Source organism: Channa argus, chromosome 16, assembly GCF_033026475.1.
Source record: "Channa argus isolate prfri chromosome 16, Channa argus male v1.0, whole genome shotgun sequence".
NCBI lineage: Eukaryota > Metazoa > Chordata > Actinopteri > Anabantiformes > Channidae > Channa > Channa argus.
In genome coordinates this window covers 6,256,124-6,279,612 of record NC_090212.1, presented here as the reverse complement: position 1 = coordinate 6,279,612, position 23,489 = coordinate 6,256,124, and the positions used below count along the sequence as shown (strand labels likewise).

Below are 23,489 nucleotides of genomic sequence, written 5' to 3'. Positions count from 1 at the left end.
GGGGGGTCTTGTTGGCATGGTGGGCCTCCATGGTTGTACCATGTAAGTAAAACACTGACTTTAAATAGCAGATGAAGCCATTCCTTTATCTGGACCCAGTTAGTGATTTATTAAGATATTTGTTATTGCTTTTATGTTAGTTTGTTTCAGACCAATGTGTGTGTGTGTGTGTGTGTGTGTGTGTGTGTGTGTGTGTGTGAGACCACCACCAGCACGCCTAAAAGGAAATAGGAAATAATGTGTTTAAAGTGTAGAATTTGCAACCGTGTATTAAAACTGACTTGGGAGCCGCTAAATTTAGGGGGTCATGTATGAAAATGGTACAGTAGAAATTCCTGCATGGTTCATACAGTAGTTTTAAATTAAAGCACACAACTGGATTGCACGAATTAAAATTGGGTCACTGTTTGGGTACTTATGCATCTTACTGCAAGTCTATTTGTTAAACCTAAGGAAAGGTCTCTATGTCTTTTGAACTGTGGTCAGAGATAGGACAGTCTTGTCACACCTGGTGGATGACACACAAATTCAGGCTTTACGCTTCTTATTCAACTTTGGTAGAGTCAATTTATTCATAGCCTAACACAACACAGTGTGTGTAAACTGACCTGTGTTCCTTCTTAAAAATAGATTTTGATCATATTTAACATAGTGTTAGGTTCTTATCTCACCCCAAACACTCACACCAAAAACAAAACCCTCTTACAATTGTGTGCAGAATATTTTATAACCACTATGGACTTGCGGTCATTGTTCTTTGTGCTTCTTGTATAACAAAGTCTGTTATTGTTTAATCTTCCTGTGAGTCATCAGCCAGTCCCCCACACATTATCCACCGGCTATTCTGAGTGTTTTAATGGAGCCCAGTTGATTTAGTGAAGTAAGTCAAACATGAAAATGAGAAATGAGGGTAGACGTCCTACACCACACAGCACCTACACTGTATTACAGCACTCAGGTTTCTTGTAGAAATATCTGAGAGGAAACACGTTTCAATGTAGTGAAGAGAGCAAAATAGAGGAATACTGCTTGATATGCTGTTTGTTTAAAGAATGAAACGAATAATTATTGTATTTTTAAGTGAGCAAGGGCAAAGTAAAGAGAGAAACTCTGTAGGCATCTCTGATTGAATCTTCTCTTCCCTACTGGAGCCAGTTGGGGAATTACACAGAGCAGGATCCCACTCCATCTGTGCTGTGAATAATTCAGTCAACATTGAAAAGCTGGTACAGTGTGAGCAGACAGGCATTCCCATGGGATAACGCCTCCCCCTCCCACCTCACCATGTGACCAAACATCGTGGGCAACTAACAATAATCCAGGCTCATTAAATTTAACTGAGAGAACAGACAATTACTTAATCTTTGTCAGACACTTGTCTTTGTAGGCTAAAAAGTCAAGGCAAACACAGCAGGTTATGTAACAGTTTTTTCTAGTGTTTTGCTGTGTAAGAGTGAATCTGGCTGTTAATATGTAAGAGTCCTAATGTTAAAGCAAACTAGACAGCTTGATGGTTTTATAATAATAGTAGAGCAGATACATTTAAAATAGTTGGAACATACAAAGAACTCATTCAGACTCATACAGATGTCAGCCTTAACTAAGAAAGCTTAAAAAACAGAGTGAGACACATGTAAAAGTGCAGCTCAGAGTGCCATTAAGTGCTAAGTCCATGTGGTGCCGATATTACATTAGCATTGTAAATAACAGAAAGCACGGAATCGTCATCATTGATGGGAAAATAAGATGCCGTCTAAGTTCACTTTGTTTCCGAATTAGATAATTATGACCAAGGTAGTCATTTGGATTTAACTGATTAAAATGGACTTTACATATACTGCAGTGATTTCCACATTGCTTAGAGCTCTATTCATCATGGTGAGTGAGCTCAGTAGTAATTTGTGAACAAAAGGCTTTCTAATTGCATTATAATTCAGTTACCTTTGCTTATTTTGTCTCTGTTATCACGTCTGACTTCTTATGTAACCTTTAGAGAAGGTTATGGTGTTATGCCATTGGTTACATTTTGAGAATTCCTGGATCAAGTGTGGTAATTTCAGACTACTAATGAAGTGTCCCTGCCTCTTTTTCGTTGTTGAAAATTGTACCTATTTTTGAAACCCCAAACCTCATGTATCTATCCAAGGAAGTTGTAAAACCCAGATACTTCCTAAGTCCTTAATGTTATTTAATCATTTTCAAACATTAATTCTAGGTTTTTTAAATGTATTGATATTGTAGCTGGAGTGGCAAGTAAGTAAAATCTTTGCAATGTTCAGATTTTCTGCATAAATTAGTAATGAAATGTGATCTGATCTTTACCGAATCAAAAATATAAATAGACACAATATTTCTAAGCTGATAAAACACAAGCATTTCTGCTCTTTCATGCTCTTTTAGATGATGGTGGGAAAGGTAAGTGCAACGGTCACTTACCTTTTCTACCGTCACTTTGTATGTTTAAGGGGTGTATTAAATAAAGACATAAAAGGTCACAACAATTTCTATTTTATTATCTTACAAATATTTGTGACTTTTTTATAGATAACATATTTTTATTGACCAATTTATGCAAAACAGGAAATATTTATTGTCAGTGTACATCCTTTTCAAAAGTGCACCTTTGCCTTTCACCCTACAATATAAATCCCACATTTTACTTTTACAATAGTGTACGTAGAGTTTGACAGCATTTTCAAATGGTCAAAAAAGATCAACAGCTTTCGACTTGTCCAATCAGGGGTGGTCACAGCGGAACGTGTTCCGCACGTTGATTTGGCACGTGTTTTTAAACCAGATGCCCTTTCTGCCGCAACCCTCCCATTTTATCTGGGCTCGAGACTAGCACCAAGGTGGTCCTTGTACATCCTGAAATAAGCTATTGACAGCTTCTCTGAAAAGGTTGCAGTACTAATGAGATAAATTATATAATTTTCCGTTCATTTGCAACCACGCAATAAAATGATCATGTGTGTCCCACTCAAAAAATAACCACTTAGGAGAATCTGAACAGCTTGGTGCAGTCCAATCCTGTAAATTACACTAAATGCAAATTCTGTTAATCTATTTGTTCTTCAGTATGTTCTTCCTTTAACAATAGATTCAATTTGCCCCTTGCACTCTAGTAATAATCTTGTGTGTATTGCTGTGTCTCACCAGTTCATCAGCTAGTTCTAATTTTGCTAAAATAGAGCACAAATTTCCCACAGTGACATTTTAGTATGACACAGCAGAGGTAACAGTTTGTGAATAGTCTACAAAAAAGAGATAAGGTTCATTCTCTAAATTTGTCCCACTGATTGGAACAAATTACTTTGTCTGTGTTAAATGTCAAATTTATTTCCTGAACACACGCAAGAGGTCACAGCAGATTTCTGGAATGGAGATTTCTGAACTTTCTTCAGAGGTTTAAAAGAATTATAAAATAGACTTGCAGTGAGGAAAACAAGACAAAAAGATTTCCTCCTCTAGCCATATATGATGATGATGATGCTGATGATAGTGATGATGTTATAGCACCTTCATGGTGGGGGTGTAGTCAAGGGAGGTAGAATTTCTCACAACTGGTTCCCATCTGTTAAAACCTCCCTCACGTGTTTTTCATCAGGAAGGCTCATTCTGGTTTTACATGTCCTGTCTACGTTTGTAATGATGTTAGAAAGGTATTTTCTGATGTGTGACACTCAGTGTGGCATTTAATGAAATGTGACTTGCTGGCACCTGAACCTGTTGCTATAGCAACAGCATGCGCAGCTACAGTGATCCAACCTCTCATTTTTTTCATTGGCTTTAGACTACTCTGAGACAGTAAATTTGCTTTTGTCTGTTGCATTAAAATACTCATTATACCATTTATGTTATTGAGTACAACTGTGTTAATTTTAAAATAATAAAATCTAATTTACAAATCTGCAGGTTTGCTTTATGGCACTTTACTCACATGTTGTTTTTTCAATAGTGTCCTTGCTGTCAGTTTTTAAAATTATAGATAATTTTTATCTGGTATATCAAATGTCACGTTAATAATTTGACATTTGACATTTTTATTCACGTTTAAGATAGAAAAGAAAATTGAAAGGCTACTATTATTATGTCTTGTAATGTTAATTACAACAAATATCAATTGGCAACGAGACAGCTAATAATAACTGCAAGCTCTGCACCTGGCCAAGTACTTAGCATAATATGAAGCTAAAGAGTTTGTCTCTAAATCTTAGTAAATAGAGCTTTCTTTCCTCCTCACAAAAACCAAAGTAAGTTTCATGGGTCATTGGTGTGTGTAGGTGTGTGTGTGTATGTGTGTGAAAGCTTAAATGAGAGTAAACATTGTACAGCACTTTGTCTATTAGGGTAAAAAACTGCTGTGTAGATACCATTAAGATTAGCATCTAGAATCATCTTGAACACAATCTCATTTGTTAACCAGAAATTATACTAGAATTGTTTTTAAAAGAGTGTGTTCAAGTTAAATATGCCAAATCCAGCCAGTTTGATTTCATTTCTGTCTTTCAGTCTCTCCAGAGGTGCTGGGGTTTCTGACAGCTATCGGGCTCTTCATCATCCTCATGACCCTCCTGTTCTGGTACCTCAACAACAAGTTGGCACTAGAGAACCCAGGGAGCCTTCCGTGCCTTGATGACTTCAGGAAAAACACAGAGGTGCAAGGTAAGCTTACATTTACAAAGTACATCTAGAAGTACTACTTAGGCTCTAGAACAGACTCAACCCGCTCATGCTGACCAGTAACACCATAAAACTGTGACCATGTGCCATCAGCTGCAGCATGGAGCCATTTTCCACTGACACTGGCCTTTCTCTACCCATGGAGGGATTACTGTTGCCGCCAGGTGTAGGTTGTTTATTTGACATCCAGCTACAAGACTTCAGAAGTGTCAAACGTTGGTGGCCCGAGGGAGCCTGCACTGTCAGCCCAGAGAAGCCACCTGGTGAACATTCAGTTAAAAACAAAGGGGGACAATTTCAGGTGTTTGTTTTTAAGGGCTACGTTTTTTACTGTTTATCCTCTTGCAAAATAATATAAGACATTGTGGTAAATTGTAAAGCCTTAAACCAACTGAAAGAAGATGCTCAATTGTTCCTCCTTTGCTAAAATATTTTTTTTGTAATAAGCAAAATTAATGCTGTAAAACCTGATACACTTTAGAAACTCTGTTAGTTTGGAGATATTTCAGTCTGCTTGAGAAATGTTGCACACTGGCTGGACTTAAAATTATTAAAATTTTGTTGCCCCCTAGTGGAACAAAGGTAAAGCTACACATAGTGTCGCAGTGAAGCAACAATGTTTAATTGAAATTTATTATTTAGAAAAATACATGTAAAAGCAGGGATAGATTTTGCAATCTCTATACAATATTATATAGAGATTATATAATTTTATTTATTTTTTTTTTTCGTGATTTGAATGACCACACATGACCTTTGTTTTGTTTTTTAATTATTTTATTTATCAAGCTTTAATTTCAAAGACTGTATATGTATGTTTGCATAACAAAGACACATGAAAAATTAGCAATGGAAATTAACACCCGAACTATATAACCTTAAAATATATCACACAGACAATGAACAGGTTTAACAAAGATACTTTTGCTTTATATTCTGTAAAACATCATCAGTATATTACTGATTACTTATGCTGTGTGATGCATAGTTTTTCTTTTTGACCGTGTCCCTTCAAAATACTAAAACATATCAGACATTTCTCAAAGTTGAAAGGCTTTTGGTTGTCCCTTCAGGGGTCGCCACAATGGAACGTGTTCCGCGTGTTGATTTGGTATGTATTTTCTACATCAGATGCCCTAAGCCTCCCATTTTATCTGGGCTTGGGACTGGCAACAAGGTGGCTCTTGATGGCTGGGCGGGGCCAAACCTGGCGGGGGGGGAATTCATGAAAAAATTTGAAAATAAGGCTAAAGACATACTCTGAAAGTAATTAAAATAAATCTTGTTCTGTAACTCATTTAAATCTTCACAGAGTGAAACATCAAACATTCACATCCTTCAAGTTAATGGTGTATACAGGAGTATTAACAGAGTGATAAATCACCCTGTCATGAAGCCATGGAATAAAACCTTGGTAATGTATAATTCTTGAAGATATAATCATAAAGCTGACATTAATAGAGTGGTTTGGTTTCTAAAAAATATCAAAAACACTTCAACGACATGTAGAGTAGATAATGGATAACTTAAAAAAATCTAAATTTTCAAAGCTCTTATGGATTAATATTGTCAATTTTCCAAGAGAAAAAAAGCAGTGAATTCAACACAAAACATAAAATTCCAGATACGGTAATGTGGGAAAAATGCAATAAAAGACATAAAATAGCATTGCAGGGTGTGTGTACAGATGGTCCATTTTGATTTAGTGTATTCTGACTTTGTCACCTTTAAAATGTGTAGCTGTACACCCTAAATCATGTAGTCAGCAACAGCTGCTTTAAGGTTTTCAAGTTAATTGTGCTGCAAAACAATAAATGAAAGCATTTTACAATTGAACTTCAGTTTTGTCCATCCAGCATTCTCAAAATTACCATTTGCCTCCCTGATTTAGAGATCATTCTTAAATCACTCCTGAACCATCAGTGCACCTTTATTGCCAGTAGATGCTGCCAGTCAACAGGAGTTAAATCAGCAACCGGCTCTTTTTGCTTGAAAATCTCAGCATGTCCCACAGTAACCAGGGCTTGTTTCTCTACTCCAAACAGACAAGGCCTACTCTGATGCTGACCTGCAGGGCTCATCATCGGACAGTGAGGATGAACTGATGGGTCAGTATCAGGAAGCAGTCAGCCGCTCCCAGGGCCTAAGGGGAGGGGGCAAGGCAGCCACTAATGTCAAACACGCCGGAGGTTTCAGCTGGGAGAGCCGGCAGAAGTACAGTCCTCTGACTGCTGATTATGATGGCTACAGCAGTGAAGCGTCCGCTGACGATGGTAGGTTCTGTATTCGTGAGTTGAATTTTAAAAAAAATCAAGTATGCTCTCAGAAGTGTTTTTTGGGGGGGTTAATGATCATTTAAAGTATTTTGTTTATTTTTCTAAGAACATCCCCAAAGGGTGCCTCAACTGTACAATCCAAATATGCACTTAGATTTTAATACCAAATATTTCCTTCTTATCACTGCAATAAGCTTTAGTCAAAAGCACATTTTCTTCCACAACTCCACCATACTAACAAACACAAATGCACCACACACAACCTACACGCTGATACACACTGTCAGTTAATCCAGAGAGGTGATCAAAGCGAAACTCCCGTTCAGCACACTCTCTGTGGGAGGCTTGTGAAACAGTCAACTGTCTGCATAATCTACACAGCCGCAGTCTCACATTTTTATCTGTTTGTTTGTTTTTTTCAAGTATCATAATGTAAAGAGGTGACCCGGCAAAATTGTATCACTAGTTTTGTTTAACACACGTAGTAAGAGGAAAACATCCTATATATGCCATCCACTGACAGGCATCAGCTGTGGTTGTCTCTTCAAAGACAAAAACAATCTGATTTTGCTTGGGTCCTCAATCTGTGATTCATGTCTGAACCAGCTTTATATTATATAAGACAGTGGGTTCCAAGGATGAGTGTCTGAAACCGTCTATTTAAAGCAATGTTTGAATATGTTGCTGAGGGATAAATAGGGCATGACACGCTTCTGACTCCATTAGTAAAGAAGCATTTCACTGTATAAGGATGTCGTTATGCAAGTGCTGCAGAAGCTGCATTGCTCTCCTTAGCCACTAGATGATCTCTGAGTTCAGATGTATGGTGAAACCAGGGCTGCTCACTGATATGATGTCTAAAGATTTTCTGGGTATTTTAGAAGGCTTATAAAGAATTCTTAAAGCTGTGTTCCCTACTGTAATACTAACACATTTTCTTTTACAAGGTGCTTAAGCCCTGAAACACAATAGCCTGATTTAATTTGTGTTTTACAGCCACAGCGATTGTTCATCCTGAGCTTTAAGAGCTAATTAGTGATTCTTAACCAACAGTCAAGTGATTCTCTGACAAGAGTGAGAACCAGGAATCTAAATTACTGATTAGTTACTGTTCACTGACAGTACAGATTTTTCTTCTTCTTCTTAGTTAGTTAGTTCATCAGTGCATTAACTGAAACTCATCTAGAGTATGCTGTTCACAACATTGCATCCTACAGAGACATATTTCGCATATTATGCCTCAAAAAGTGCTACATGCAGTGTATTATCATCCCACTGTTTTTTAAGCTAACAGTGTAGATAAATGACACCTTTGTATAGAACAATGGTTCCCAACATTTTTGGTTTGTGACCCCTTGAAATTTAAGAAATGTTTAATCTTCATCACTGACGTGTGTCTACCAGGTCAGATGACTCTGTCTCCAGCTGTGCAAGGTCTGATAAACTGCAATTGTAAGTTGAAGCTAAACAAACTGAGTGTACAGACGTCTGTAGCCTGCTCCTCATCTCTGTTTGAGAACTGCAGCACCATTTGTTCCCACTGGCTTCAAACACCTGAATCTCCTGAATGAAACTGTTGGTGGTCAGATAGTATTGTGAGTACTTTAGGTGACATAGAATTTCTGTTTTTATCAATAATTTACTGTTCATTGAATAAATGTCTGACAGTGATTGTAAAATGTACTCGTACAGAGGATTGTTCTATTAGTGATCTCACAATCCCTCAGTTTTATCTTCCAACCCAGGCTGGAAACCCCTGACTTAGAAAATTAATCTTTTAAATGACACTATGTGTCATGGGGATCGTGTTTGGCAGCTTTGAGCAGACAGTAGTAAATGGTTTCATGTTTCTGTGAATGCCATTTTAACTTTTCAATTTCACTTACACTCTCCTCAGCTGCTCATCACATATAGTTACTGCTTCTAACTATTTTTTCTTATTACTTAGACAAATGGTATACTGCCAGGATGTTAAACACAAAAGGTTAAGTCGAATACATCATGTACTTTTCATATATTATGTCTTACAAGACAGTATAAGTGAATGTATGATGAAACAGCTATAATGTAATTTTTCATTTAATGCTACGGTATGTTTTTTATGTTTTTATTTTCCCAAACTAATGTGCAGAGGTGCTATTTATGTCTCCTGTGACATGGGCTCACAGAGTTATTTCCTTCTGTAAGTTTTGGAGTGAGGTTTTGCTCTTCTAACCTATCTGAGTTTTAACCCAGTGGGTCCCATGCAGCTGCAAAACGGTACTATGAGAGGCCACGGGTTTTGATATAGCCCCAATATATGACACTATTGTGACTGTTAATTTTAAGTCTCAAAGTACAGCTAGCCCAATTCCTAATAGTTGTATGTTGTAGCATATTGTAGCTTTAATAGGTTTTAAGACGTCATTGCTTCATGTCATTGCCACATTTTTGTTTAGTTTTTTTTGACAAAGCAATAGCTGGCTTTGTTTAAATTCCATTCAAGGTTTGAAACATTATATGCATCAGGAAGTTCAGATTTGAAGCAATTTCATAAAAAGTAAAATAAAAGAACATTTATTGACAGAAATTCATATATATTTTAACACAGCAGTGAGAGGAAGTGAAAACTATGTCCATCCATTGCTGCTTGTTGTTTGAATGTACTAGAATTCCATAATTTTTCTCACAGTTTTAAGGCTTTCTCTCTCTCTACCAAGTAATCATCAATCTCAGCAAGCCATCGAGCATCAACAATGATGAAGCTGCCTCACCTGACTAACATCAAGTCACTATTACTCCTCAAACAGAGACACAATATTATTTAAAATGTAGAGTTTCCATGATAAATGTGAATGTCACTTTTTTGTCTTAGGTAACATTTCATTTAATACATTTTTAAGTCCTGGGGTTCCTGTAAAGGATGTTTGTAAGTGATCGCAATGCGGAAACTAAGTGTTGATTTTTTTCTTTTTGTTTTTAATGCTTTGATTAGCAGGATAGTGAATTTGATGACCATGAGGATGATAGGGTTGCTACTGGTTTTCTAGAGAAAAATCCAATATATTGAAAATCTAAAAAGATTCACGGTGTGTGCTCTGGTGTTATTTCACACTGCTAAAGACAGTCTCCCCCTTTGCTTTTCCCCCTTTTGCTTATCTCCCCTGCCATCACTCATGCTAAGCTAAGCTATATAATTATAGCTTCACTGCAGAAAATCTAAACAACATTTTCATTTTAGAACAAAGACATTTCTCAGATGGTTCTAATAGAAAAAGAAATTAGGGTTGCTGATTATCACATACTGTAGCTATAATGCTGTTACATTTTTTAAAGATGACTGTATGTGTTTTTTGGGAACTCAAAAAACAAAATTAGGTTTAACTTACAAAGCATATATTGATCGTGTATCAATGAACATGTGTATATAAAATTGTGTTGATAAATTGGACCCATCATTGCTTCTGTTTCTGATTGATAATCATGATGTGAAGTTATTACTTTATAAATCCTGACAGTCTGTCTTTTAAAACTACAAGATGTTGAGTGGGAGAGAGGTCGGTTGCATTCCTATCGTTCTACAACAGTGGGCAGGACAATAGAGCAGTGCTTCCCTCATTTGTCACCTAAGATATTTATATCCGAGTTTCACAGTAAAGACTCACAAAGCTCAAACTGTTTCCCCACCTACAGAGGTACAAGATGGCAAAACAAGGTGACTGCCAGTACAGAGGGGATGAAATTCTGTGAAGGAAGGGTGGGATATACAAGAGGAGGAATGGTAGCCACCCCAATTAGCAGGCTGGAGAAAAGAGTAGTGCTTTTACACAGCAGCTTCCATCAAATCAACCGCCCCCGGCTCAGCAGGAAAAAAGCTGCTCAAAATGGATTTGCTCCTTTTACCACTCCCTCCATGACACTTAGTTAAAAACTCCTTTGCCGCTATCCTACCACTGATATGTTCCACTTTGAGGTGGTGTCTCACTGACATTATTAAGAGTGAAAGTTTCAAGAACTTTGGAGAGAGCTGGAACAATCAGTTAGAGTGGATTACGTCATCATAGTGTTGGCTTTTTCCCGAAGTTAGGAGACAGCATACGAAAAGGATTTTTTCCAAGTTATTTTCTTCCTTATCTTTTGTTTCCCTTTTTTTGTAAGAGAAAGACTGAGTTTAAAGCAGTCTTCGCCAGTGTCCCAATGGGAGTATTAGCATCGGCTGCTCAATTTTTATGAATCCAAATTGGACAAGGGAGGCAGATTTAAGAATGCAGCTGACAACACTATTCAAGGTTCTTTATAAGTGCCACAGAGACGCTCAGTATAGTCTTTTTCTTTGCCTTGCAGGCAACTGAATCATTTAGAAAGGTGAGAGGCATGAAATCTGTGGCAGATTAAAAAGTATTGAGTTCAGTCCTTTAATGGTGCATGTCTGATGTTTTATTTAGGTTGTGCATTCAGAAGACTGCGCTCACAGAGCGCATTATGCTCACGAGGACACGTAGAGTAAGCTCTATTTGTCAGAGGGAAAATGAAATCTATGATGAATAGCATACAGTAGTGTGTGATTCAATGCTGAAGAATTAGTTTAACAATGTACATTTTATCAGAAAATAAGAACCTGAATGTTTGTTTGAGGTGCAGCTACTGATTAAATATTTACCCTAACTTGGAACATCAGCAAATGAAACATAAAAATCAGTACATGGGGCACGGCTGAACCACATGTGCATTAATGATCGTGTAAGCCTTTAGCAGTGAATGGCGTCAGCAATTTCAGCCGTTGCTGTGGTGTAATCTAGTGTTAATTCTGTAAACCCATTACAACAACCATTACACAACTCCTTCTTCATCTTTTACTGTTGCTAAAAACAGATTATAATATTTGGGAACCAATATTATTAGAAAACTCTTCATCAACATTCTGAATGATTAACATTCTAAATAATTTTACAGTTGCCTGGACACTTTTATTACTTTTAGATCAAAGTTGATCACTTACCCATATTTCTAGAGCCCTGTTGACTGAACACAGGGTCATTTTAGTCTGATCTCCTTGATTTTCTCCTGACCAGCAAACTGCATCCAGCGAATGAGACGAACACCACCACTGGATGAACTTCAGCCCCCACCCTATCAAGATGAGAATGGGTCTCCACGGATGTCCTGCACACTGTCCGACCATGGCGACACCAAGTGTGATCTATCCCACAACAGTGGCAGTCCCCATATGTCCTTTGGCAAATGTCCAAGCGAGGGCAGTGATCTCCAAGAGACTGAGAGCTACCTCAACAAGGGCTACGAGGAGGATGTACCTAGTGATAGTACGGCTGTCCTCAGCCCAGAGGTAAAGAACAGTCATACAAGATATGACTAAAGACCGGCTGTATATTGAGGTTTTTCTTGCACATTGACGTTGGTATTGGTTTCTTTAGGATATGTCAGCCCGTGGATCAGCAGCACAGCTCCCTAAAGGTTACGAACCAGATTCTGTTGGAAGATACGGGACCCTGGATGTGGTGTTTGACTATGACTCAGAGGATCAGCAGCTGGCAGTGACCATCATGGCAGTAACTGACGTTCCACCCCTCAGATGCACTGGCAACATCTCTTGGCAGGTCCACCTGGTGCTGCTGCCCACCAAGAAGCAAAGGGCGAAGACAGGAATCCAGAGAGGCCCTTGTCCCATTTTCACGGAGACCTTCCGTTTTAGCCATGTGGAATCAGAGATGATCAGCAACTACGCCATCCGTTTCCGCCTTTACAGTATGCGGCGGATGAAGAAGGAGAAGGTGCTCGGGGAAAAGGTGTTCTACCTCACCAAGCTCAACCTTCAGGGCAAAATGTCTGTGCCAGTCATATTAGACCCATTTTGTGCTCTGCCGGTAAGTAGGATCAAAGCAGGCTCCTGAACACTGATTGATGTTCAGGAGCCTTTAATGTTATTGGATAACATTTTCAGAGTGAAGCCTGACTTAAGTACTAAGAACTTATGTGGTGAACCAGTTCTGTCTTGATAGTGATAATGTTAATCTCGGGCCTTTTAAAAACACAAGCAAACTTGTCAGAAATGGAATAAACATTGTGTTTATTTGCTTCTGCAAACTTTTAAAGCCAAGGTCACTAAATTAGTTTCTTGCCCTTTCACTGGTTAATAGATTTACTGTTGTATTTCTTTGCTGTGTTAAAGTCTGTCCAGCTCTCAATGAAGTTTTTTTCATACAGTATCAATGTCCTTCACAACTACGGTTGTCAGAGACATATTACAAAATTGTGTTTGGTGTTTTCTGGTATAGAAAAAAAACAGTTTTGGGGTGGATTGAATTGTGATCATTCATGAAAAGGGGTTCTTGTGTGTGGCATTCAAGTGCCACTTGTTCATTAGCAGGTTCTTCTCCTTTCCACTTAGGGTCATAAGCAACCACAAGGATTTCTATTTAACTTCTGTTCACACTTTGTACTGTTAACCTCAAGTGGCCGATATTGGCGTGGTGCAAGATAATTTGCATTATTATGTGGTATTCTGATTGACTGGGAGTGAATTTGGAGGCCACACCTTTAGGGGAATCTGGGCCTTTAGTGAAGATGAATTTAGAGAAATTTAAATAGCTGTAGGTTTAGAATACACAAGTATTTATAAAACACCCTATAAAAAGAATCAGAATAGCAGATCTTTAAGCTAAGACATTGGTGGGGAATTAGATTTCAACCAATTTATAGAGCTTGTATTAGTTTAACTGACTTTCAGATGAAAACCTCCATGGTTGCCTACTACCAATGAGCCGAGCTTTTGTCTGCATCAAACCCACTGTTTGAAAGCTTACTAAAAGTGGTGATAGTCCATTTCTGTTATTGTAATTGTTTGTAATGTTTGGTTGCTTGCTATCCAGAACACTCACATGTCAAATGAGCAGGTAGATTGACCTTTGAGGTAAGGGCGCACGTCGGATATGTTTATAACATTATTTCATAAATGTATTTGAAAGTAATTTTGTACTCTTACTCATGTAATGGAGGGCCTGCAGCACCCCCAGTACCCCTACTTAATTTTACACAGTGAGTCCTCTGCACCAGATATTGGAAAGTTCTCTTTGTTGTTGTTATCATCATCATATCAGAAAACAATTTTCTGAATGTCTGTAAACACTTTCAGGGTGGTGAATCCCAGGTCAGCCTCTCAGATATGACATGCAGTGAAAGCGCCTCATCATTCCAGTCAGTCAGTCAGACTTCCACACCAGAGATCCTTGTGGGGCTGGTGTACAATGCCACAACAGGACGTCTGTCTGTGGAGGTCATCAAAGGCATCCATTTCAAAAACCTGGCTGCCAACAAGTCACCCAGTAAGTACTCTAAAACGTTTTATTTGAGTAGGTGTGCAAAAAGCAGTGAACGGTGAAACAGTTTGATGGTATGTTTCATATACCAGAAGGGAAAAGGACAAGTTGAGCCTGTGCATAGGGATATGTGTGTTTAGTCAGCCGTGATAAAATTGTAATCCTGCATCAATCAAATAAAAATATGTTTTCTAACTTACCCATTAAATATACTGTTTTATTAATATATATCGTGTGCTTTCCTTTATTAAAATACAACGGAGGGAGAAGGAGTCTATGCACAGCTTGTAACTTCTCCAAATAAGAGATAGTCTGATCTATCTCAGCTGCACGAACCTGCTTTTTAGTTTTGCTCTGGTTTGTTCCCTGGTTTACCTCTTTTCCCTGTACTGCCAGGCACTTTTCTCAGTCATTTTCCAGGGACTGGAGCAGCAAGTTCAAACAAAAAGTGCCTCTTGTTGAACTTTGTGCAATGTTATTGGCCTTCTGACCCTGTTTCTCTTTCCTTGCATCTTTATCTGTTATGTCTGTACCTGAAATTCTCTCACCCTACTACCTTTTTGACATCTTGGTCCGTTGTTTTTCTTACTGCTGTCCAACCCTTGTTGTCAGATGGGCTGTTCTGTTGTCTAAAGCACTTGATAGGTGGACAGGTTTATATTATCAGAGGTGAGTCTCTGTCCCTGTCACGTGAACTGCTATCAGTGTTGGATTCTGAACTTTTTTGTTCTATCTTCATGGATGCGGTTTATTAAACACAAAGCATTATTCACCATCAACATTTGTTTACTTTGTTTACCATCAGGTATTTTACTTACCTAGTTTGCATGAAAAATTAATTTTTATGTTTAAAAATAAGAAAAACAAAAAATAAGGTGTTGCTGTATTGTCAGGCATTTTCTTTTCTTTTGTAATCTTGATGTTTTTATTTTGCTTCAATCAGTAGTCGAGCCTTTTAGCAGATGTGGTTTTTTTTTTCACATGAGAAATGAGAATACTGAAGCTGTTCTTGAGTCCCTACACTTTACAGCTTAGCTTAGAATAAAGACATGCCCTTTAGATGCAGTCGTGCTAGCTGGTTCTTATTTTCCAGTCCTTATGTTAAGCTTTATGCTAAGCTAAGCTAAGGGATAGTAACCTTATAATTATCACATTAATTATAACAGTGATAAAGTTCTTTGTGTCTAACTCTTCTTATCTAGAAAATACATTTGTGTTTGTGTCAAATGTGCTAATTAAGTTCTTAGAAATTTTAAAACTATAAAGCTCATCCATGAAGAAAAACTGCTTGTTGTAACCTTTATATATATCTTTTTATGCATGCAGCCATGTTACCAATCTTCACTCCCTGTCTTGTGTCTCTCATGTGTTTGTGCTTGTGATGCCTGGAAGTCTTCCATGTTTTCACTCAGAAGTAACACTTTTCATGCTCAGTCAGTCCGGGTTGCTTGGTGGCTGATGGCCACCTAAAAGGAGCTGTTGTGCGTCAGTGACTGCTGGCTCAATTCAAACAGTACACGTTGGCATGCTTTGGATATAATCTGTCAATTTTTAGCTCTGCTTACAGCATATGAAACAGTGCTTCCGTGATAGAGTTGCATAAATGTTCATTTTAAAGACCCACTGTGCTGTACTCCCATTTATTGCCACAGTCCTTGTATTCCTGAATGTCTGTAACTAATAACAAGCTGCCAGATTTTGATATTGTTTGTGCTTTCAAAAATAGCATATTAACATACTGTGTAGTTGTCAGATTACATTTAGAAAATAGTCACATCTGGTAACACTGAAAAAAAAAAATCTTTGTGCAAAATTCTTATGAAGGCCTTGATTGACTTTGTGCATCTTACGAAGTGGAAGGATTGCAGTGAGAAATGCGGAGCGATTTCAAAGCTCATATTCTGTCATTTCAAAACACTACCATGCAGAAGAGTCAAGTTAATCATCAGTCGCAGCCCCTCTCATTCAGCAACAATACCAAAGAGCCATGCATCACCGCTACTGACCACTTAAGACATCCACGGCCCATTCAGCAGCAGTCGAAAAAGAAATCAAGGCTATTTTTTTCACTGTGCTTTTATGTCAAAGAGAGCAACTGAATGTGTGATTCAAGGCAGTGAGCTAGGAATTGGAAGGCAGCTGGCACTCGACAGCATGAAAGCCTCGGCAATTCATTCCTTATACTCCCTCTTAGACAGGAACATAATACACAGCATTATTACGGAGTATGGTTGTAGACGAGTGGCGAAACACTCTCAAAGACCCATTGTGATTGCCAGTCTTTCCTCGTTTACTTTCAGCTGGATCTGTGGCTTCAGTTTCTGCATGGAAACGAGGAATGAATACGAAAACTGAAAGCTGAATCACTTGATAAAGGCAGTTTTTCCTTTTCCTTTTTCCTGTTTGGGCTTAAATGAATTAGGCTTATTGGGAATACGTTTTTGGGAATGTTCACTGATTTAAAATAGAATAGAAATGAAAATGAGAGATGTCACACAGGCCAACGTTATCAGCAACATAACTACTCTCAGCATTTGGCTAATGTGAAATATGTAAAAAAGGTTAAGTACTGTGTTTAAAAATAGGGATGTGTTTAGCCTAAAATAAGTGCCAAAGTATACGAGAATTGTGCATGAGTGACCTTATATGTATTTTTGAGCACGGCCATTTTTGCAGCAGGCATACTACTGCAAAATATGTCACTCATATTTGGATTAAGCATGGTTTGGGAAACTGCCCTGGGCTTTAAAAGTCTCTGTACATGTCACGACAATGACATTATGTCAATGTCAGAGGAAGTAATAGCTCCTGTAGTGCTTTTCTGACGAGGAACATTCATTTTATCATTTGTTTCCTTTTCTTCTATAAGCATAGGCTGACATATTAGTAACTTTTCCTAGTCCATTTTTATCTTCTATATTATCCTCTTCTTCAGGTTAGACATACACCAGTTGCATAGCAACAAGACTGAATTAACGCTCCCTGCACCCTTTGAATTCTTGCTCTCTGTTATCAGGAACACTCACAGCTGCGCTTTGTGTTTGATCAGGAGAAACCACATTCTATGTGTTGATGATCTTAAACATCAACTGCAGTGACATTACCAATGCTTTGTAGAGCTAATATATCTTATGCCTACTCTCTGCAAAGAACACAGCTGCAGCAGGCTGTAATGCATTAATTCAAAGAGGATAAAATATGGAAGCATAAGGATTTTGCACAATTTAACCATTTCTCAAAGTCAGGAAAGGCTAAATGCATTTTAAAATTGTCAACCATGGATTTTAAAATACATCAAAAGATTTACATCATGTCCCCTCTAATTGTCTATTGCACTGGTTTCCTGTGTAGATACATATGTTAAGCTGACCTTACTGAACTCCATGGGCCATGAGATGTCAAAATGCAAGACATCCATCTGTCGAGGTCAGCCCAACCCAACCTACAAAGAGACGTTTGTCTTCCAGGTAGCCCTTTTCCAGCTTTCAGATGTAACACTCATCCTCTCAGTGTACAACAAACGAAGCATGAAGCGTAAGGAGATGATTGGTTGGATTTCACTTGGCCTCAACAGCTCTGGAGAGGAGGAGCTCACCCACTGGACTCAAATGAAAGAGTCTAAAGGACAGCAGGTTTGTCGTTGGCACAGTTTATTGGAGTCCTAACAGCAGCCGAAGAGTAAATAAAGAAAGTTTCTGAGGGGACATCAGCTGCTCTGTGCAGTTGATGTCCCAGATGGCCAAAAAATGGATAAGCTGACCTGGGATATAGTCAAGTGACAGACCACCAGACAGCCAGGATCGTTGGTGATGAAAAAGATTCCACAGTCTGGATTCAGACTGGATTCATCTTGACATAGCTTTGAATTGTCATGACACACATCGATCAGTCATTTGGGTCATAATGTGATTATTTTTTTCCTTGTTCCTTTTCCTTGCATCTCCTTGTACAGATTCTGCAGATGGGACATCTTTTTGTTTGCTGAGTTGGAACCTGTTCCAAATAGCAAGTTATGGGTAACACTGGTTGCTGATAAATGTGTGTAACCACACCTCTAGATCAAATAACTGACAGCATCAGTTTACCTGATCTTCCTATAAAAGCTCACATTACAAATTTGGGAACACAGCCCTGCTGTTTGCTTTGCCCATCTTTGCAGAACAGGTTTATGTCATGAATTTTATTGTTAACCAAGACAACATTCTGCCTGAGAACTTGCATTCCCCAGTCTCAGTAAAAGTCATTACTTTTTTGCCATGGACTTTGTGCCACTCTTGTTAACTACTACTGTTTGTGAGATGTGAATATCAAGAATATGAAAGAACAATTTACAATTCTTTTTGTGAGCACTATGTCAGAGTTGCTTCATTTACCCATTTATTTTCTAGTGTGGGCACCAGTGTCACGTGGTGGAAAAGCACATGGCCTCGCTGTGCTTAGCTCTTGAATTTCAATTTCTGCTAATGTCTGTTGTTTGGTGGCCAGAGGTGTGGCTACATGAAACTACCTTCACTGCTGATGGAAACTACTCTGTCACATACACTGCCTGTCCAAAAAATGTCTCCAACTAGATTAAAGTTAGCGAATAGGTAATTGGATAATTACTGGAGTGATTAATATATCTCAGCTGGCAACAAGTTATTCAACCCCAACTGATGCAATAGTAGCTGACTACCTGAATACAATGACCAGGTTTTTTCCATGAGTGGAGTTTTTCTTTTCCGATGAAATGGACATGTTCAAGATGACAATGCCAGGCTCATTGCGCTCAAATTGTTGAAAAAGAGTGTTCAGGGAGCATGAGACATCATTTTCACACATGTGTTGGCCACCTTAACCCTGTTGAGAATCTTTAGAATGTGCTGGAAAGTAGTCTGACTCTCATCATTCATACAAGGTCTTGGTGAAAAATAATTGCAAATCTGGATTGGAATAAATGTTATGACATTGGATAAGTTCTTCCAAATGATGCCACAGTAAATGCACAGCGTAATAAAAGCTACAGGCGGTTGAATGAAATAGCGTGGGTTCTTTTTTTGGTTAGGCAGTGTATCACAAATTGTTTCTTTTTGGCTGCGAACATAAAACACAAAACCTCTTCCATCCAGTCACTTGATTTGAATGTGGATACTGTTAAGATTCATTTACTACATTGTAAATGTTGCTTATTATTTTGCCAAAGCTGAATTTGCCATATGAGTACCGCAGATTCACTGCAGTTATCTGTTGCATTCAGACATCTGCAGAACTCCGTCTGGAGGATATTTGTAAGGCCTAGTGGGTACTGACCAATTTGGATGAACTTAGTATAAGTACAACATATAAAGATTTAATTTGAAGAGTCAAAATTACTTCTTTCCCACTTTGAAAAATCACTCTTGTCGACACTGCCAAAGTAAAACATCTCAATGTTTTCCCAACCTAAACATAAGCAGGCAAAACAAGTAAATAATTTTAGACACATTTGTCAGGCAAATAAACTTTATGACAAAAAAACCTGACATCACTGACAGCGACGCTGTCATGTTTGATGTTGAGATGAAACTCAGGAGTGGTCTCTGAGAAGAAATGAGCATTTCACATTGTCAGATATTTTTGGAAAACAGCAGTTTGCAGAAGCACTGACAGATTGCAATATGTTATATATAGAGAGAGTTCTGGTGGTGGTTTTGTGATCCTGAGTTTCCATCAACCATTCAAAGTCACAAAGAATTTCAAAAGATTCTTCAAAGAAGTTTAGGACAGTTTTTTTAAATCTTCTGAATAAAACTGACTAGGTAACAAATCACAGCAGTAAGTTAACAGGTGAGAAGAAAATGTACCTGTTACACTGTTTTACCTGCTCTGGTGCTACACAAGTGCTGTGGCTGCACACCCACAATCCTTTGCCCTATGGTTTATTCAAATCCTACATTTCTTGTGGTCCCAGTTTAAAAACATACTCAGATACAGCCTCGGAGCACACAGACCTGCGTCCATAATTACAGAAAGCACACACAGTACTCCACCGCTCAACCTTGATGATACGCTGTGTTTACTGACTATCTTCAAGAACGTCTACAGGTAGAGGGCCTTTATTTTTGGCCACTTTCTCACTTCATTTAATTTACAGACAACGGAATATACATATGCTGTGCCTGTGATTGTGGTGAAAGCTACTGTAGCTTTGTGCAGTATTAACCCAGTGGATGTGTGCGTGTGTGTGTGTTGACTGGAGAGGCACAATAAAAGGGGTGTGGTGGGGGGCAGTGATATAGGTAGTTGTTGCATTTTTTTGTTGAGTGTGGCAATTTCTGAAATCAATTACTGGTATTTAGAACAACATAACCCACTTCTTGATTGTCTGCCATATACTTTATATACAGTAAATGTTTCTTATGTATTTTTGTATTAATAATGGGAACAGAATTGTGTTACAGTAGTAATTAGTGAAAATATTAACCCACTCTGTGAGCAATACTATTTAGGATTGCTAGTCTTTATTATTTGTATGTTTAGTTTCACAGGATAAACTAAAACAATCATATCTTATAGCTCTGGCCTTCTTTACATACCCTTGAGTAAAACCAGATTTGACTGACACCAGCTTAGCTCATCTCAAACCAATCTATCAAGACTTTTCTGCTTTGATGCTTTTCTAATCGTGTGAAACAAAAGCACAGCCTATACGGCACAATAGGGAAACACACCATGTGAAAGATTGACAAATTAGTTGTACACACTGAACTTCATCATATAATTTGTACGTGTTACTTTTTCACAACCTTACACTTTTGATTTTACTTCAGTAAATTATCGTGTCTCGCCACTTGACAACCTGCAAAAACAGGGAGTGATCTTGTTGAATCAACAGAAGATGTGTAGGAATGTGGCATGAAGTGTATTCATTTATCATTTAAGTGTATTCATTAAGCTCAGTCGAGCTCCATAGATTAGGATATATTGTCATCCGACAGGAAGTTGGTTTCCCAAAATCATAATTTCTACCTGAATTAGTATTGGGAAAATTATTGCAAAATGACTTAAAACATACACACATACCCTTCTTAGAACACCACATATCCTTTGTTTATTGTAATAGTTATTTATATTATTAATGTTAAAACCACAAAAGTATAGAGGCCAACTAAGTATAGAAGTATAATAAGGACAAAAGAATTTTAATCTTGAAAGTAAATACCAGTGTGAAATAAAATGTGTTATTTTATTTTAAAATGTATCTGTTTTAAAAACTTTATCTGAACATATGAAGTTTTAACATTTGGAATCATCTGATAATGGTGTTAGGAGGTTTCTGAAATTAAGAGAAAAAATTATTAAAATTACATTCCATATAAATATTTTCTTTTTTCAACTTTACTTTGTATTTTTTGAATATTTTCAACTGTTAAAACACGTAAACATGTAAAAATATCTGTGAAAGTTAGTGATAAGTGGACACATTTTTTTGCAAATGTTCACATGAAATGTGCTCAAATTTAAAAAGTGATTTTGGTGACACAAAATTTATTTCAGGTTGTTCACATTAGATTAGTGAAATTCATAGGCGACAATTGAAGATGAAAAATTAAATATATATTATAAACATCTGGGCTTCCAAGGACTGACTAAAAACCTCATCACATAAAAAGAAGTTTATGTTAACAACTGGAAGCCCTGGACACTTGAGATCTTGGCTTTTATTTGTGTACCTGAACAACAATAAAAATCTACATAAAGACGTAAATTTGTTTTTAAAGAAAAGTGTTTCAGGGCTATAAATGTCAGCATTAAGTATTCAGTAGTGTTAATTTCCACATAAATGTATTCAGCTGCTTTATGAGATTAAATAATTATGGCCTTTCTTTGCTCCCAAGACCTGATAATGTTTTTTGAAATCTTTCACAGAATGTTTACCTGCATATATGTTGAAGTTTTTTGGTATTGACTCTTTTGCTTTCGTTTTTGACACATTTTGATTTCAAAAGTGATTTTTTTTTGGTTTTCATTTAGTTTTGAAAATACCTATGCCACAGATGGCATCGGTGCCTTACTGTTTTTGACTCAGCAACCTTGTGTCACAGTGTCTTAATGTTTGTAATTGTACTTTTCTTCTGTACTTTAGGCTGAGTTTGTAAAATGTCTTATAACTTGATTTATGATGGACAGAATTTATATGTGATGATATTATTGTTTAAAAAAAGCGTATCAAAGAAAAAACATGCTTGTGTTGGAGCATTTTTTTTTAGCACATCGTTGTGTCAATGTTTAAACTTATATTTACTCTAAAGCAACATCAGTGTTGATAGGAACTGACACTTACACCTTTTTTCAAGTTTGGGGCTTTGGTGCCTCCCTCTACAGTTATTAAAATCCTCCCAAATATGGTTTACCCCACACTGTTATAAAGTAACCAACAGGTGGAGCAATTATTACATTTTACTGCTTGTTTGGCAAAATTTATTTCAGGGTATGTCTGAATGTTTAGCCTTTCTTACTTCAATTCGAAGCTACAGGAATTAATATGAATTCATATGAGTGCTGCAATGCTTTCCACATATTCAGATGGGGAGCTGTTGGTGGTGGCTCATGACACTGACACGGCTGGGAATAGTAAAACCACCCTGTGCCCAAAACAATTCTGACATTAAATGGCTACACAAAATACTGGTGAAATAATTGAAAGTGAAATAATTTTGTTACAGGAATGATAGTGGTAGATGTCATCAGGTGTACGTCCAAGTGTACCATGTCTTTCTTTATGGAAGTCCATATTTGATCTTTTTTCTTTTCATTTTTAAAAAAAATCATACTGCAAAGAACTTAGGACCAGCGTTTGCAGTTTTACTGAGCTACATTTTAACACACAGACAGACGCTAACTTCCAAGCCATCAATTTTGTTCCACTCTGCAGGGGCTGTGACATGATGTTTGTCTGACTGAAACGACACCCCTGCTCTGTGTGATCGTCTCACAAACCTGAATCGTTCAGTGCTAGTTGGAGCTGTTGCAGAAACTGGTAAAGAGAGCGAAAACAACATCAGACGTGGAAGGTTTTTACAATTAACTGTGTTCTCCAGCGCATTCCACAGCTGAACACAGAACAAAGCGCTTTGGGGGAGAAATGCTGGAAAATAAGATTCAGTGGCTGCTGCTGTATCAAAGGGGAAATGCATAACAGATGAGAGGGGCTTGCTCCCTCCCTTCTCTGTGGGTCACATCCCTGCAGAGTAGATCT

The 23,489-nt window shown here is 37.7% G+C and overlaps 1 protein-coding gene across 4 annotated transcripts in view; it reads left to right on the top strand.

Moving 5' to 3' along the window:
- The window catches only part of syt14a (synaptotagmin XIVa), a 36,840-nt gene extending 14,353 nt beyond the window's left edge, over positions 1-22,487 (top strand). For 2 of the 4 annotated variants that reach the window (XM_067480265.1, XM_067480266.1), the window contains 7 exons: positions 4,513-4,665; positions 6,729-6,956; positions 12,011-12,282; positions 12,371-12,820; positions 14,089-14,278; positions 14,885-14,941; positions 17,624-22,487. In XM_067480265.1, coding sequence (XP_067336366.1) covers positions 4,513-4,665; positions 6,729-6,956; positions 12,011-12,282; positions 12,371-12,820; positions 14,089-14,278; positions 14,885-14,941; positions 17,624-17,937 — 1,664 coding nt within the window. In that variant the 3' untranslated portion in view covers positions 17,938-22,487. Of the gene's footprint in view, positions 1-4,512; positions 4,666-4,856; positions 4,985-6,728; positions 6,957-12,010; positions 12,283-12,370; positions 12,821-14,088; positions 14,279-14,884; positions 14,942-17,623 lie in introns of those variants that run through there. The other 2 variants (XM_067480268.1, XM_067480267.1) reach the window with 2 other exon arrangements.
- The last annotated feature ends 1,002 nt before the right edge of the window (positions 22,488-23,489 follow it).